We start from the raw sequence: 17,018 nt of genomic DNA on the forward strand, positions 1-17,018 counted from the left end.
GGGCATTCTATCTCACATAAATGAAACAGTCAGTCCTCTTTGTATTCAGGGTCCTCATGGAAGGACTTGATGACGATGGTCATGCAGACTTCTGGCTTTTAATCCATCAATGTAGGACCATCACGGTGCTTTGATTAGGCAGATCATCTCCACAGAAAACCAGGAAAAGAAGAGAAGGGAGAGTAGGCGTCAGTACAGGTCACCATGAATAGTTATGATAATGAATTGAACATACAGAGTATCAGGATTAAATGAAGGTGAAGTTATCAGAAAGCCATCTTTAAATTGTCCATTCCTCTTAGGACTGTCACATAGTGCCCTTCACCATTCTTGGTTTTAGGTTATTATATAGCGCCTTTCATTATCCATCCCTCTAGACTGTTACACAGTGCCTTTCATTTTCCCTTTCTCTTAGATTAATATATCATGCCTTTCATCGGCATTACTCTTAGGCAGTTATACAGTTGTGCTTGAAAGTTTGTGAACCCTTTAGAATTTTCTAGATTTCTGCATAAATATGACCTAAAACATCATCAGATCTTCACTCAAGTCCTAAACGTAGATAAAGAGAAACCAGTTAAACAAATGAGACACAAATATTATACTTGATCATTTATTTATTGAGGAAAAGAATCGAATATTCCATATTTGTGAGTGGCAGATGTTTGTGAACCTCACGGATGATCAGTTAGTTTGAAGGTGAGGTGTCAGGTGTTTTCAATCAATGGGATGCCAGTCAGGTGTGAGTGGGCACCCTGTGTTATTTAAAGAACAGGATCTATCAAAGTCTGCTCTTCACAACACATGTTTGTGGAAGTGTATCATGGCACGAACAAAGGAGATTTCTGAGGACCTCACAAAAAGAGTTGTTGATGCTCATCAGGCTGGAAAAGGTTACAAGACCATCTCTAAAGAGTTTGGACTCCACCAATCCACAGTCAGACAGATTGTGTACAAATGGAGGAAATTCAAGACCATTGTTACCCTCCCCAGGAGTGGTCGACCAACAAAGATCACTCCAAGAGCAAGGCACACGTGTAATAGTCGGCGAGGTCACAAAGGACCTCAGGGTAACTTCTAAGCAACTGAAGGCCTCTCTCATATTGGCTGATGTTCATGAGTCCACCATCAGGAGAACACTGAACAACAATGGTGTGCATGGCAGGGTTGCAAGGAGAAAGCCACTGCTCTCCAAAAAAACATTGCTGCTCGTCTGCAGTTTGCTGAAGATCATGTGGACAAACCAGAAGGCTATTGGAAGAATGTTCTGTGGACGGATGAGACCAAAATAGAACTTTTTGGTTTAAATGAAAAGCGTTATGTTTGGAGAAAGGAAAACACTGCATTCCAGCATAAGAACCTCATCCCATCTGTGAAACATGGTGGTGGTAGTATCATGGTTTGGGCCTGTTTTGCTGCATCTGGGCCAGGACGGCTTGCCTTCATTGATGGAACAATGAATTCTGAATTATATCAGAGAATTCTAAAGGAAAATGTCAGGACATCTGTCCATGAACTGAATCTCAAGAGAAGGTGGGTCATGCAGCAAGACAATGACCCTAAGCACACAAGTCGTTCTACCAAAGAATGGTTAAAGAAGAATAAAGTGAATGTTCTGGAATGGCCAAGTCAAAGTCCTGACCTTAACCCAATTGAGATGTTGTGGAAGGACCTGAAGTGAGCAGTTCATGTGAGGAAACCCACCAACATCCCAGAGTTGAAGCTGTTCTGTACGGAGGAATGGGCTGAAATTCCTCCAAGCCGGTGTGCAGGAATGAGCAGAAGTTACCGGAAACGTTTAGTAAGGGGGGTCACAGCAGGTACTGAAAGCAAAGGGTCACATACGTCTGCCACTCACAAATATGGAATATCTGATCATTTTCCTCAAATAAATGACCAAGTATAATATTTTTGTCTCATTTGTTTCACTTTATCTACTTTTAAGACTTTAGTGAAAGTCTGATGATATTTCAGGTCATATTTATGCAGAAATCTAGAAAATTCTAAAGAGTTCACAAACTTTCAAGCACCACTGTGTAGTATCTTTACGTATCCTGAATTAGATGATCATATAGTGTCCCTCATTGTCCATCCCTCTTAGACTGTTACACAGCGCCTCTCTTTTCTTATTATATTGCGACTTTTCCTGTCTGTGTCTCTCTGCCCATCATATAGCACCTTTCACACTAAATCTCAAGCTCCTCTCAAATGCCAGGCCAACTCAGGCTGCTCAACGCGCCACCAGCTACCCTGGCAGTGTACACAAGCAGTGCAGTTAATGCCACACGTTTCCGCCTTGCGGCCCCCAGTCACAGCCACTCTCTCCAGCACCTGGCATCTCCTCAGACTCTGCTGACACTGCCACCAGTAGACCACCTTCATTGGGCACAGTGCGCCTGTTTAAAGACTTTGTCCTGGTGGAGGGTGAGTGTCTACTAACTATGAAGCAGGGGAGTCTCACATTCAACACACAATATTGTAATGGCGCAGTCAGCCAAGGATGGCGTCATCGGTGGTATGAGTGGGCATCCCGTGCCGAGCAGCTGCAGTGCCAAGCCTGCCACAGTGGTGTCGTCTCCATTCTAGTGTGGCTAAGTGAGCTGTTCAGGGCAGTGTGGTCCGAGTGAGGCTTTCTCCTTTGTTCAGCTTTGAGGAAATGAGAAGCTACTGTGGGCGCCAGCGCCCCCTCTCGTCCTGAGGTGGCACTGCTTACCTCCTCACAGCGTCAAAGGTGGTCCCCAGGCACACACATGCGTGGTCCATCTGTTCACACAGCTATTTACCTTCCATTCTGTTTTAAAGATCATTCTGACAGTTGTAGTCAGCGGGGAGCTGATATAAAGTGAAGTAACGTAATGTAAGTGAAGTTTATTAGAGCTTTTCACAGAGACGCTCACAAAGTGCTTTACAAGTGACAAACCAAGTTAAAAAGATATAAAGTAAAATGATACACAAGACAGAAATATCCAAAGAAACAAACAATGTTAGCCAAAGAAGTTTTTTTTTAGCAGATATTTATAATTGTCTGCAGAGTCGGCACACTGCAGGGCCAATGGAAGAACATTCCAGAATTTTAGTACACTAAGCCCCTAAAAGCTCGGTCAGCATGGGGCTTCAGTTTGATCAGGGACTTGAAGTTCAGACACTGGACTTAAGGGACCGGTTTGCACAGTATCGATGAGGTAGGTCCACAGTCTGTTTGGGTTTCAAATGAAATCTCTAACAGTAACGGGAAGCCAGTGAAGGGAGATTAAAATTTGGGTACATGAGACCCTCTGTTGGACTCTGTCAAAAGCAATGCAGCAGCATTTTGGACTTTGCATTACAGCAGTTTAAATAAAAGAATGAAGCAGCATTTCCATCTCAGACTTTTACGCAACCGTTTCTGTTGTGGCATTTGAACGGCTGGTATTAAAGGGGGCACGGGCTGGGCAAGGGGCATGAAGGACAGTGAGGACTCCACTGGTGCTACGGGGGTTTGTATTGATGCCAGGCTGAAGGTGCGCGAGAGAGTAAAGTCTAAACAGTGGGCCCGCAGGATCACCTTACCAATTGTAATTTATTAACTAACATTAACTACGGAATAGCAGAAGAGGAACCCGAGGTGTCTGCAGCCAGACGGACATGCGCACTCCAAATTGTCGGGACAGGAGCCGCAGTGGCTGTGAATGGAAACGCCGAAACGGGGGGGGGATTGAGACGTGTAACATTATGCTTGCGTGTTCATTGGCTGACTAAAAGTTCATCTTTAACATGCCTTGTGAATGTCAAATTATTGGTGTGCGCATTTTGTCTGGCGAGGAAAACTTTTAAACGGATCGCATGCACGGGCTCAGGGAGGATTATTCCGGCGTAGATCCGATGTGGACGGGATGGTCCGTTATGGAGTTCTGAAGAACAAATTGATATGAAGTCGATCATTTGAGCAGCTCCACCTAAAGCAAGACATTGGATTACGTTTGGACGCGGATTGACAATTGGAGATCAGTTATTTGCCTGGCAGAGTTTCGGTGCGCGAAGGCCGCATTGCTGGAGAATCCATCCGGGGTCCGAGTGCGAATCGTCCGCTGCAGAGAGAGAGAGAGAGAGAGAGAGAGAGAGAGAGAGAGAGACCACCCAGTCCTCGGGGGAACGCCATTCGCCACCGACTAAGATGATTGAGTAAGTAAGGAAGGGGCTTTAAAAGTGGGAGTGTCCAGGAGACTCTTGAAATCCAGCAAAACAGAAGGCGCAAATAGCAGAACCTGATCAAACTAACCACCTCCACCGCCATTAGGAAGCGTGTTGAGACGGTGGGTCGTTACAGGCGACAAGAAAATAAATAAATACATAAATAAATAAGGAAAAGCCCATTTCCGCCAAGACGTAGTTTAACGTGAGACCGACAAGGGGACTCGGGGTCCATTAGTGTCTAATGTCTCAGTTACACACGCAAAGCAAAAGAAATCGCGCCTGTTTAGTTCATTTATCAAACGTAATTAACAAATATCACTTGAAATAACCGTTTGCCGATCATTGCTTGTTGATTATTCGTTTGTTGCTTATTACTTAGCTTTTCCTATTTATCTTGGCATAATTCTCTTAGCTATCGCGTTAACACAATTCACTGTTTTGGGATTAAAACCATTGCGTGTTTTTCGTTTAACAGCCAGCCGGATTGTTGTGTGTCTTTACTGAGCTGATTAAAGGTTATCAGTTAAGATGACTTAAATTACGGGACTATCGTGTATTAGCATTAAGACCCACCCCTTGTGTTGCATTGTGGTTCAAGGGACCTTTATAAATTTGGAAACAAAGTGCAAGAGTTTTGGTGAATTTATTTTTGTTCCGAATTCTGTCGGTTGTGTGTGGTTATGGAACATGATTTTATGATATATAGGGGCCATGGCGGATGTTTGCCAAATGGCAGACCAACCACATGTGTTACCTGGTGAATAACCACCCATACAATCAGATCGAGACTCAGCCTATGGATGATGTGAATTATATATATATATATATATATATATATATATATATATACATACATACATATATATACACACACACACACACAAATACATACCCACAAAGCGCCTTTCCAATGCTCATAATATACAGTTTAATACCAGTAATGGCGCACTTGGCTTGAGCCTCTCTAGTTTTCATCCTCTTTTCTCTGTACGTTTGCTCAGAGGTCGATGCGCTTGCAGCTTCCTGAGCAGATCTTCTTATCTCCACCCTAGCGGCCCGCCGCTTCTCTTCATTTGTCGGCAACTTTCCGCGTTCAAACTGACAAAGTCGGTGTTTGTGTTGCACTTATTAAATACTTTTCCCTTAATTTTTCACTTATGATGGCACTTAAGTCTTCAATCTGCCTTTAATTTAAAATTTGATTAAATGATTGATTTAAAATATGAAGAGGTAGGTGAAGTGACGGCGGTACGCATGCGCCGCACGGTCGCCCTGCTGCCCGCTGCCGAGAGTTGATTCTATAATAAAATAAAATGCAATTAAAAAGAGGACTAACCTTGGCGGTTAATCGTCCCACCCCCCCGAAATCGGATAGTAGACGTCACGTAGGACACGTGTATCAAATTCCAGGTCAATCGGTTTGCGGGAGACAGGTGATTTAAAATCCTGGACAGAGAAACGAACAGCCACGGTAGTGTATTAAATAATAAGAAGATAATAAGATACAGTGGTAAATGTGTTGCTCACCCTTCCATCAGAAAAGCGCCTTTTCCTTTGCCTACATTAGAATAACGTCATAAGTGTTAAGATTGCATAAAAAGTTAAAGTCATCTCAAAATAACAGAAAATAAAATGGGTTTCTGCATATCTAACAGTTTTCATTGATGGATGTCGTTGTGAGAAGTGTGTGACCTAATTACTGGTTGATTTTTTTTCGTGTGTATTTTTCTTAAACGTAACGTATCTACGGAGGGCAGTACGGTGGCGCATACTGCAGTGGGTTTCTTCCCACAGTCCAAAGATATGCAGGTTAGGTAAACTGGCGATGCAAAACTGGGTCTAGTGTGTGTGCCCTGCGATCGACTGGCGTCCCGTCCAGGGTTTGTTCCTGCCTTGCGCCCTATGCTTGGATAGGCAGTAGACCCCCGCGACCCTGTTCAGGACTCGCTGACGTATCTACAGAGTTTCAATTGTGTTAATCAGAGTTAAAAAGAAAAGCGTGTTTTAAGACTATAAACGAAGTTTTACGTCCGGCACATCGTCGTTTCAGTTACCCCCCCACCCCCTTGCTGATTATCGGCTGCTGTTAAAAACTGCATGGCCGTTCGTCAGAGACTCTCCAGCACTGACGACCTGCACCAGTCGACGGCCATCTCTTGAAGTGGAATGTAAGAGCTCGGCCTGCCTGCCTGGGCTTTGTGTTTAAGTCCACTGTCACGTCCTGCAGTGTCGTCCATTAACACACGTGATCGCGTTCTCTCATCTGTTTTTTTTTTTTTTCTCATTGCTGCAAAAACTTTTCAGTAGAAACTTTCTTATCAGTTATTTTACTCACTGAACGAGCCTACATGTTACGCAATGTGGATATTTCCCAACATGTTTTAAATCTGCCTCCTTTATGCCGGTGGTTCTCAACCTCTGGGGCGCGCCCCCCTAAGTAACAAGAAAGGGGGCGCGAAGATGTGAAAAAAAGAAAACAAGAATCGAAAATATAAAAAATACATCTATTGAAACCAAAACAAATTAACTTAAACTACATTCTGATACTAAAAAAAAATAAATACAGAGTTAGATAAATGTCAATAAAAGTTAAGTAGGTATAATAAAACTTGTAGCGGTGCATCGGCAGCAAAACATATAAGAATACATTTTATTAGGGTTTCAAAAAAACGTTATGAAAACTCGGGTCGCAAGTCAACACAAGGCACGAGGCAGGAGTGCTTTCATTTTACAAGTGATGTATGAGATATTCGCTCATGCAGGTTAGGCACATTGGCGATTCTAAATTGTCCCGAGTGTGTGCTTGGTGTGTGTGTGCCCTGCGGTGGGCTGGCGCTCTGCCCGGGGTTTGTTTCCTGCCTTGTGCCCCGTGTTGGCTGGGATTGGCTCCAGCAGACCCCCGTGACCCTGTAGTTAGGATATATTGTGTTGAATGATGGATGGAAGAGACACTTACTTTTTAATTTTTAGTACACTTTTTAACTTAATATAAATGTGGTTTTTAAAAAGTAATATATATATATTTATTTATTTATTTATTTATTTATTGTTCCGACTGACTGCCAAAATGGAAGATTAAGAATTTTAAAACTAAAGGGAAAATAAGGAGGACTTTTATAAAAAAAAGTGGTGGAGATTTTCATTGTGAAGCATAGGCACATGGACTTCATTTACAAATAAAGGTAAGACCATAAACGGTTTTCATTTTTTTTTAAACACATGGCATCAGACTAAGAAAAAAAAATCCAATATTTAAAAACTAAATTTTGACCATAAAATATTCTTTTGTTTTTCTTGTTATCCATTTGTGGAACACTCTGTATTCAAATTGATTAAAGCGCCAGAATTCAATAAAAGCTTTTAAAAACAACTAAATATTTCAGTGAAGGTCAAAATTGAAATCAATTTTTTTTTGTACACCACTCTGTACTTTCATTTGTATTGAATGAGTGTGAATTGTGAAATTACAACGGCAAGTTTAGAACACGTGGAGGGCGAGGAGCAAATGCGCTCTCCGCTCTCTCTCTCTCTGCTCGCTCTCCCTCTCTCTCTCTCTCCGCTCGCTCTCCCTCTCTCTCTCTCTCTCCGCTGTCTTTCTGTCTTTTTCTCTTTCTCTCTCTCTCTCTCTCCGCTGTCTTTCTGTCTTTTTCTCTTTCTCTCTCTCTCTCTCCGCTCGCTCTCCCTCTCTCTCTCTCTCCGCTGTCTTTCTGTCTTTTTCTCTTTCTCTCTCTCTCTCTCCGCTCGCTCTCCCTCTCTCTCTCTCTCTCTCTCCGCTGTCTTTCTGTCTTTTTCTCTTTCTCTCTCTCTCTCTCTCTCTCTCTCCATTCTTTCTCAGCCAAACATGCGCCTCACCTGAAAGAATGAGATGAGATATGAAACATAACCAGTAGTCAATGTGCCAGCTGAATAGTCAATAAGCGACTCTTTGGGGTTCATAGATTTGTAAATCGGACTCAGACGGAGTCACCAGCCATGAACCTCACCGCACGTCACTGCTCATTCCACGTGTCTGAGGCGCTCTGTGTAAAGAAAGGCTTCCTGATGTTTGTGTGACATTCACCCTTCACAAGTTTCCAACTGTGTCCCCGTGTTCTTGATGACCTCATTTTAAAGTCACCGTCTGATCCACTGCACTGATCACCTTCATCATTTTAAACTCTTCAGTCAGGTCTCCTCTTCATCACTCTAAAGGCTCAGCTCTTTTAATCCTCATAACTCGTCCCCTGTAGCCCCTCAAACAGCCTTGTCGCTCTTCTCTGGACTTTCTCCAGGGCCGCCCTGTCTTTATGGAGTCATAAACTGACCACAGGACTCCAGATGAAGCCTCACCAGTGTGATATAAAACCTGAGCAGATCCTCCTGTGACTTGAACTCCACACATCAAGGCGCTATATAACCTGACATGCTATTAGAACAATAGAACAGGCCATTCAGCCCACCAAAGCTCACCAGTCCTCTCCACTTAATTCTTTTTAAAATAACATCAAGTTGAGTTTTGAAAGTCCCTAAAGTCGTCCTGTCCACCACACTACGTGGTCTCTTATTCCAAGTGTCTGTGGCTCTCTGTGTAAAGAAAAACTTCCTAATGTGTGTGTGACATTTCCCCTTCACAAGTTTCCAACTGTGTCCCCGTGTTCTTGTTCAACTTATTTTAAAGTCACCGTCTCCATCCACTGCGCTAAACACGTCAGTCAGGTCTCCTCTTCATCTCTGCAAAGCCTAAGCTCTTCACCCCCTGTAGCCCTCAATCAGCCTTGTCGCTCTTCTCTGGACCTTTTCTTGTGCTGCTATGTCTATTTCGTAATTTGGAGACAAAAACTGCACTCGGGACTCCAGATGAGGCCTCACCAGTGTGTTATAAAGACTTGAGCAGAACCTCCTGTGACTTGTACTCCACACGTCAAGGCGCTATATAACCTCTGAATGGCTTCTGAACACTCTCTGGAAGTTAATAGTTATTAGTCCACTATGACCTTCTTATAAGGCGGCTCTCGATTTTCAGACCTCCCATTGTGTATTCAAACCTCGCATGTTTGCTCCTCTTATGTAATTCTTTACATTGGCTGACATTCAACTTCATCTTCCTTAACTCTGTTTACTGCCCCAGACCCTCTGTGACCTTTCAGCTGAGTCTCCTTACCTGCCCTTCACTCCCTTGTTTGTTATCGTCTGCTAAATTGACCAGCCTACCATTTTTTTTCTCTTTATCAGTTTATGTATGCGGCTGGCTGTGTGCCACACGACATCAGGCCATGTACGTTTGTGGCCTCATAAAGTTAGAATCTATCCATTATCCAACCCATTATCCTAACTACAGGATCACGGGGGGTCTACTGGAGTCAAACCCAGCCAACACAGGGCACAAGGCAGGAAACAAACCCCGGGGGCGGGGCGCCAGCCCACCGCAGATAAAGTTATAATGGAGTTCAGAAATCCTGATTGGAGAACTAAGTGAACATAAACCCAGCAGAGCAAAAACAAAAAAACAAAAGCAGCTTCCTGTATGCAACGTTTGTGTCTCACGTTTCTTGTACAATTTATTATATGGAGGCGAAGGTCCCTGATAAGGTGTGCAGGTTTGTAGCTGGAAATCCGCAGAGGGAGAGAAATAATCACGTATCTTAAAAGAGTTATTTATTACTCGGCTTTCGAGTCCTATCAGGAATCATTATCAGGAGGACGTGGTTAGCCTTACAAGAACCCAAAGGTGGGGTGGAATTATAAGGTGGGGCTCAGAGGATGTTGGTCATATTGTTGGTGGTTGGTTACGTTCACGTTCGTCTTTTGGAGCCTGCATATCCTGAGTTCACGACCTCGTGTCCGTTAATGACGTTTTCATTGGACAGCCATCACGTTTCTGCCACTTGAATTTGACTCGCGCCGAGTCCCATTTGAATGTGTGTGTCTCTGTGTGTGTGTGTCCGGTCGAACTTGCGTGTGTGTAAATCGGAGACCGTGGGTCCTTTTCCTCTGACCGCACGGTGATGTTCCTGTGTACGCGTGGCGGGTGTTTTTTGATGTTCGCCCCACGTGTGCCGCCGGACATGAATCACGTGGTGTGCTCTAAACCACGTCCCGCGTGTCTCTGCTGCTGATTTCCTGCCTTTGGCGTTAAAAAGGGCTGCGCGCAGCGTGTTGGCGGGCTTGTGCGCTACTCTGATATCGGGAATCCGAGTGATGGGAAGTTCGGGTCATTTTACTGACTCGGATCTTTGAGTCTCGTTCAGCAAAATGAACGAATCATTTTTCGAGTCATTTCGTTCAATTCTCTTTCCGGCTCAGACTGCATAGTTAAGCTTATGGGGCTGTCACGTGATGAATGAACAACTCAAACCCGAAGACTCGAGAGATGAACTAATCAATTCTGTTTCCGGCTCAGACTGAGTTGGTTAAGCTTATGGGGCTGTCACGTGATGAACGAACGACTCGAAAAACCCGAAGACTCGAAACAGGTGAATCAATTCCAATACAGAAACTATAGGAAGTTGCGCAAATGCGCATGCGCGACTGAACGAATCACTCCCACGAGACGACTCGTTCTTCCCGAGTCACATTAAAGATTCGTTCAAAATGAACGAATCGTTCAAGAACGACCCATCACTGATCGGGATACGCGCTGTACCGTCTGACACCCCGTGATGATGATGAGGAAGCACAACGTCACCTGCTTTAGTGCGAATGAAAAGTGACAACCGGTGACCACGAGAGGCGACCCCCCCAAACAAGGGAATGGTGGCCACAGACAATTGCTCTCTCTCTACAGTCAGATACCTTGTGATGATGAGGAAGTGCATGCCAGGTGGGATGGGAGGGTGCCAGGTTGCTTGCTGGGGGTCTCTGGCGTCACCTATGTAAGCATTGCCTGATGAATGTCTTTTGGTAGCCGAACAGTTGGTAAAGACGAGGCCTTTCGTTCTTTTTAGCCTTTAGGAATGGCGGCCATAGTCAACTGCTCTCTCCGTATCCCTTCTGACCGATTCTTCTCTAGTTTGGCGTTTTGCTAGTGTTCTTGTCATTCAGGTCGCCCAGCTCCTCCACGATGCTGGCACATCAGAACGTGTCGTCGCGAGAAGGTCTCAAAAGTATGGAGGAGAAACCAGGAGCGTTCTGCGCATGTAAAGTTTATTCTTTGTGCTGTCAAAAAAAAAACAAAAAAAAAACACCCCAAACTCCTTCGGATACCTAGCAGGACACAAACAGATTTAGAAAACCTGAACGTAGCCCCATTGGTGTGTTCACTGATCTGTTACTTAATGTTACTCAAATGTATGGTGCCTGTTCACGGGGAGTCCTGGACCCCCTACTGCCATTTCCGTTTGTCAAGAAATATGGGAACCACACAACCCACTAAAGAACCATAAAGTGCCACTGAAGAACCAGCGATAGACCAGCGTCCGTCTGCCAAGTAAATAAATGTCAATGTAGTCGCTGCCCAAATTCTAAGACTGGTGGAAAGATATGACCAGAAAAGCGGTTTAGATTTTTTTAGGGGGCCGCGCTTTACACTGCAGGATGTCCGGGTGTAAATGGAGGGTGGGTGGTCTTGTGCTGTGGCAGCACCTCTGTAAAACTTAAAACTCTTCCAATCGATAAATGCTCGCAGAACGAGAATAAACTACAGTGTGATTTTACTCCAGAGAGAGAATGAATGAATGAAAAACAGGCTACTCGGTGCGGCATGGCGGCGCAGTGGGTAGCGCTGCTGCCTCGCAGTAAGGAGACCTGTGGGTTCGCTTCCCTCCCTGCGTGGAGTTTGCATGTTCTCCCGGTGTTTGCGTGGGTTCCCTCCCACAGTCCAAAGACATGCAGTTTAGGAGCATTGGCAATCCTAAGTTGTTGCTGGGATTGTCTCCAGCAGACCCTGTAGTTAGGATATAGCGGGTTGGGTAACGGAAGGATGGCGGCCACTCGGTAGACTGCAGACGTCCCTGCAACCAGGCCTGCTCGGTGCATTTGTGGCTTCATATTTCCTGCTCCAATCAGAACGATTCGACCTACTGATGGTCATGTGAACCCATACTGTAGTCCAGAGATCGAGGGGTCTGCATGAAGTCGCTGTTGTGAACGTCTGAAAGGACTCCACGGTAAAAAGAAATAAAAATAAAGGCAAAGTGCTGAGCCGAGCCCGCGGTGGTCGCAGGTGCACGCGCAGGTCGTGCTTTTTCAAGGCGCGCTTGGACGAAGGCGCGCTCCAGTGATTACTATACGTCTGCCCGTTCAGTGTTGACATGTCGCGATGAGTCAATGGAAGGCGTTGCGAGTCTTGTGAGTGCCGGCCCAGCAACTTTTCTGAGGAAGTCAGTTGTCGGCCAGCTCCGTGGAGGAACACAGCCGAGCTGAGCAGATCTTCTATACGCCCGTCGGTACTCTACAGGGCTGCTGCTCGCCGAGAGGCTTGCGGTTCATCGAAGCGAGTAAGTCGATCCGTTTATTAACTCCGCATTCCGTCCACTTTGTCACCTCCTGTTGAGGTCGGTAGGTGTACCTGCGAGTGCGCCAAGGGTGTATAAAGAAGATGGTTGCATGTTGTTAAATATTTGTGGTAAATGGCGAGTGGAGTTTTGAAGATAACGAAGTAAACTAATCTAAAGGCTTCAGCCAGTAGGCATTGTACGTAAGGCTGAGGAGGCGCCATCCACCTCGGGGTATCTTCACCAACACCATCGTGTCACACGCGGGCAGCCTGGGGTCGCCGATACTCTTATGGGGAGAGTGAAGTCGAGGATTAGGACATAGAAGGTGTGGTTTAGATTACCCATGAATCCAGATCCATTAGGACAGGTGAGTCAGGGTGTACTAGCCGGAGGCTCCGAGATCGGAGTCTTTTGTTTACAATAATAATAATAATAATAAGTCAGGACGAGCGCATTCCTCCCTACTTCGTGGTGTTCATATAAGAAATGTGATCATGAGGTACACGCTTAAAAATATTTTTTCTTTAATGGCACTCAACTGGGCTGTGTGGTCCAATTACTTGATGGAAAACCGTTTCATTCTGGGAAGAGTGCTCAACATAAAGCTGGTTGGGTTTTAAAAAAGTGAGCAACATATTTAATATCGAGATGGCTACCAGGATACTAAGAGATCAAGAAAACCTGAACTGAGCCTGCGCGATTCTAATCACTGAGAGTGCTTTCACTACCGGGACGCCATTTGGGGTTTCACAAATCTCATCTTCACCCTTTGTTAGAGGTCTATAGAGGGCTAGTAAAGGGTCAAACGTTAAAGATAACCTCATATTCGTAATCAGCGACCTTCAAATAGTCGAAAACGATATCTCACACGCTTATGTTTCAGATTTGTCATTTGTCACCTCTATTAGGGGTCTATCGAGGGCTTGTAGATGATCGCAAATCAAAAACGACTTCATATTCATACAAATGGCATTGAAATAGTCTAAAACTGTACTCCACATACTTAGGTTTGATTTTTATTTATTTGGCTGTTCGAGGGCGAACACAGGGTCACGGGGGTCTGCTGGAGCCAATCCCAGGGCGCAAAGCAGGAACAAAACCGGGGCAGGGCACACACACACTTGGGGCAATTTAGGATCGCCAATGCACCTAACCTGCATGTCTGTGGACGGAAACCCACGCAGACACGGGGAGAACAGGAACACTCCACGTAGGGAGGACCCGGGAAGCGAACCCGCAGGTCTCCTAACTGCGAGGCAGCAGCGCTACCCACTGCGCCACCAAATATCAAAAATGTTATTGTATACAGGAGACACAGTAGCATAAAACGACACACAGGATGCCCGTATTACCGATTCTGTTTTCCCAAAGGGGCGGTTGATGTGGGCAGCACAACTTCAGATTCTTCTGATCATTTTGTATTGCAGACGCCTGCTGTTTATCAAAATGTTCTCCTGCACAAAATACATTCCACTTATCACCTCGACGCCAACAACAGGGGACAGCCTAGGGTCGGATTGATCATTAAATTGAGCAAAATAAGCAGGTGCTTATAGGACATCAAGGGAAGGGGGGCACCAAAGAAATGTTCTCCGGACCATGTGGCGCAAAACTTAAAATGCATGCAACTGAACCAGGGTCCACAAAAATGGCCTTCCACGTTAAATACACACACACACACGTGTATATATCATTATTATTATTAAGAGGTTAATGATAATATTCATCTTGGGAATACAATAAAAAATGTATTCACATGGTCCACCGGGGCTCACGTGATCGTACTCGACTTGGTCACAGATCTCACGTGATCGTCACTGTCAGTGAGTGCAGCTCATAAATGTGGGGGGCTCCAAAATCTTTGAAGTAATTAGGGCCTCTAAAGGTCTTAATCTGACTCTGGGGCAGCCGGCAAAGGCTCGACGTCCCACATTACCATGCAGATATCAAGACGAGTCGAACGGCATATCAAATGCCTTCACAGCATTCAGAATTCTTATGAACAAGACATGCAGGTTAGATGAGTTAGCAACTCCAAACTGGCCTTAGCTTGTACGTGTGTGCGTGTGTGCCTTTGTTCACCCTGTGATGGATTGGCGTCTGTCCGGAGTTTGTTCCTTGTGCCTTGCGGCCAGCATAGCCCCGCCCTGTAATACCCATGGTCCTCGACCAATTGGACTTGACAACGACATCTTGACTGTCAACAATAAGAAAGCGACAAATGTGTTGGACCACCGTGCTGCCTCTCCTTACACTGCACTGACCTCTACTGACACATTTTCTGTTTCAAATTTAGAATTTCGTCAAAACGAAGAAATGTAAACGGGCTGGGACGCACGAGTCGGGGCGTCCAACACCGGAAAGTACACCGATATGATCTCCAAAAGGGAGGTCCTACAGCGGTGTTAGCGAGGGACACACTCAAAACGGGGGGTGGTGCTGACTGATTTCCTTGAAGTCACCCAATGTTCTCGTGTGTAGAAAATCCAGCTAAAGGCAGCGGCGTCTTTTTCAAAACGTCACACATGGGAGGCGGCCGCGACTTGTGAAATGGCACACGCTGCGCTCTCCAAGTGCAATTCAGCTTAGCGGAGGTTTGAAAGCCATGTCGGGGGTTCTGGCAGTTCCTTTACATATTAACGTTTCTGCAGTCCAATTTGAGATTTCTGACAACCGTGCATGTAAAATATCCAAGATTCATCACTTGGGCAAACGTTTCCATTTGGAAGGACCTATTGTGTATTTTATGGTGTAACGTGAGCCCTTAACCGGACGGGTGACACCAGCGGTCGGGGAAAGCCATTTTAACAAGAAGGACCTCCGTAATTTTAGTCCCGTCCGAATCGCTCGTGGCAGTTAGCTGTTCACAAACCGCGCGTTCACGTCTCGGTAAAAAGTAACGAAGGTTTTTTTTTTTTTTAAGTCCGTAAAAATGACCCCAAAGGTAAAAATAAAAGATCAAGAGTGACACTTGTGCGGTTCTTCACTGAAATAGATAGATAGATAGATACTTTATTAATAACAAGGGGAAATTCACATAATCCAGCAGCAGTATACTGATACAAAGAAACAATATTAAATTAAATAGTAATAAAATGAAAAAATTAAAATAAAATTAATGTTCGCATTTACTCCCCCGGGTGGAATTGAAGAGTCGCATAGTGTGGGGGAGGAACGATCTCCTCAGTCTGTCAGTGGAGCAGGACAGTGACAAAAGTCTGTCACTGAAGCTACTCCTCTGTCTGGAGATGACACTGTTCAGTGGATGCAGTGGATTCTTCATGATTGACAGGAGTTTGCTTAGTGCCCGTCGCTCTGCCACAGATGTTAAACTGTCCAACTTTAATCCTACAATGGAGCCTGCCTTCTTAACAAGTTTGTCCAGGCGTGAGGCGTCTTTCATCTTTATGCTGCCACCCCAGCACACCACCGCGTAGAAGAGGGCACTCGCCACAACCGTCTGGTAGAACATCTGCAGCATCTTACTGCAGATGTTGAAGGATGCCAACCTTCTCAGAAAGTATAGTCTGCTCTGACCTTTCTTACATAGAGCATCAGTATTGGCAGTCCAGTCCAATTTGTCATCCAGCTGCACTCCCAGATATTTATAGGTCTGCACCCTCTGCACACAGTCACCTCTGATGATCACAGGGTCCATGAGGGGCCTGGGCCTCCTAAAATCCACCACCAGCTCCTTGGTCTTGCTGGTGTTAAGGTGTAAGTGGTTTGAGTCGCACCATTTAACAAAGTCTTTGATTAACTTTCTGTACTCCTCCTCCTGCCCACTCCTGATGCAGCCCACAATAGCAGTGTCATCAGCGAACTTTTGCACGTGGCAGGACTCGAGTCATATTGGAAGTCTGATGTATATAGATTGAACAGGACCGGAGAAAGTACAGTCCCTGTGGCGCCCTGTATTGCTGACACAATGTCAGACCTGCAGTTCCCAAGACACACATATTGAGGTCTGTCTGTAAGATAGTCCACAATCCATGCCACAGGTGTGAGTCTACTCCCATCTCAGTCAGCTTGTCTCTAAGGAGCAGAGGTTGGATGGTGTTGAAGGGCTAGAGAAGTCCAAAACATAATTCTTACAGCACCACTGCCTCTGTCCAGGTGGGAGAGGGATCGGTGTAGCATATAGATGATGGCATCCTCCGCTCCCACCTTCTCCTGGTATGCGAACTGCAGAGGGTCGAGGCGTGCGGACCTGTGGCCTCAGGTGGTGAAGCAGCAGCCCTCCATGGTCTTCATCAGATGTGACGTCAGAGCAACAGGCCGGAAGTCATTCAGCTCACTAGGACGTGATACCTTTGGGACAGGAGTGATACAAGATGTTTTCCAAAGCCTTGGGACTCTCCCTGTTCCAGGCTCAGGTTGAAGATGCGCTGTAGAGGACTCCCCAGTTCCAACGCACAGGCCTTCAGCAAT

General features: G+C 45.3%; 1 protein-coding gene across 3 annotated transcripts in view; it reads left to right on the forward strand.

Moving 5' to 3' along the window:
• b4galnt1b (beta-1,4-N-acetyl-galactosaminyl transferase 1b) overlaps positions 1 to 17,018 on the forward strand; it is a 161,312-nt gene that overhangs the window by 82,769 nt on the left and 61,525 nt on the right. The window contains exon 1 of one of the 3 annotated variants that reach the window (XM_039746602.1): positions 2,013 to 4,161. The exons of 1 other annotated variant lie outside the window; for it this stretch is intronic. In XM_039746602.1, coding sequence (XP_039602536.1) covers positions 4,154 to 4,161 — 8 coding nt within the window. In that variant the 5' untranslated portion in view covers positions 2,013 to 4,153. Of the gene's footprint in view, positions 1 to 2,012; positions 4,162 to 12,474; positions 12,588 to 17,018 lie in introns of those variants that run through there. One more of the 3 variants, XM_039746604.1, reaches the window with a different exon arrangement.

This window comes from Polypterus senegalus, chromosome 3 (genome assembly GCF_016835505.1).
Source record: "Polypterus senegalus isolate Bchr_013 chromosome 3, ASM1683550v1, whole genome shotgun sequence".
NCBI lineage: Eukaryota > Metazoa > Chordata > Cladistia > Polypteriformes > Polypteridae > Polypterus > Polypterus senegalus.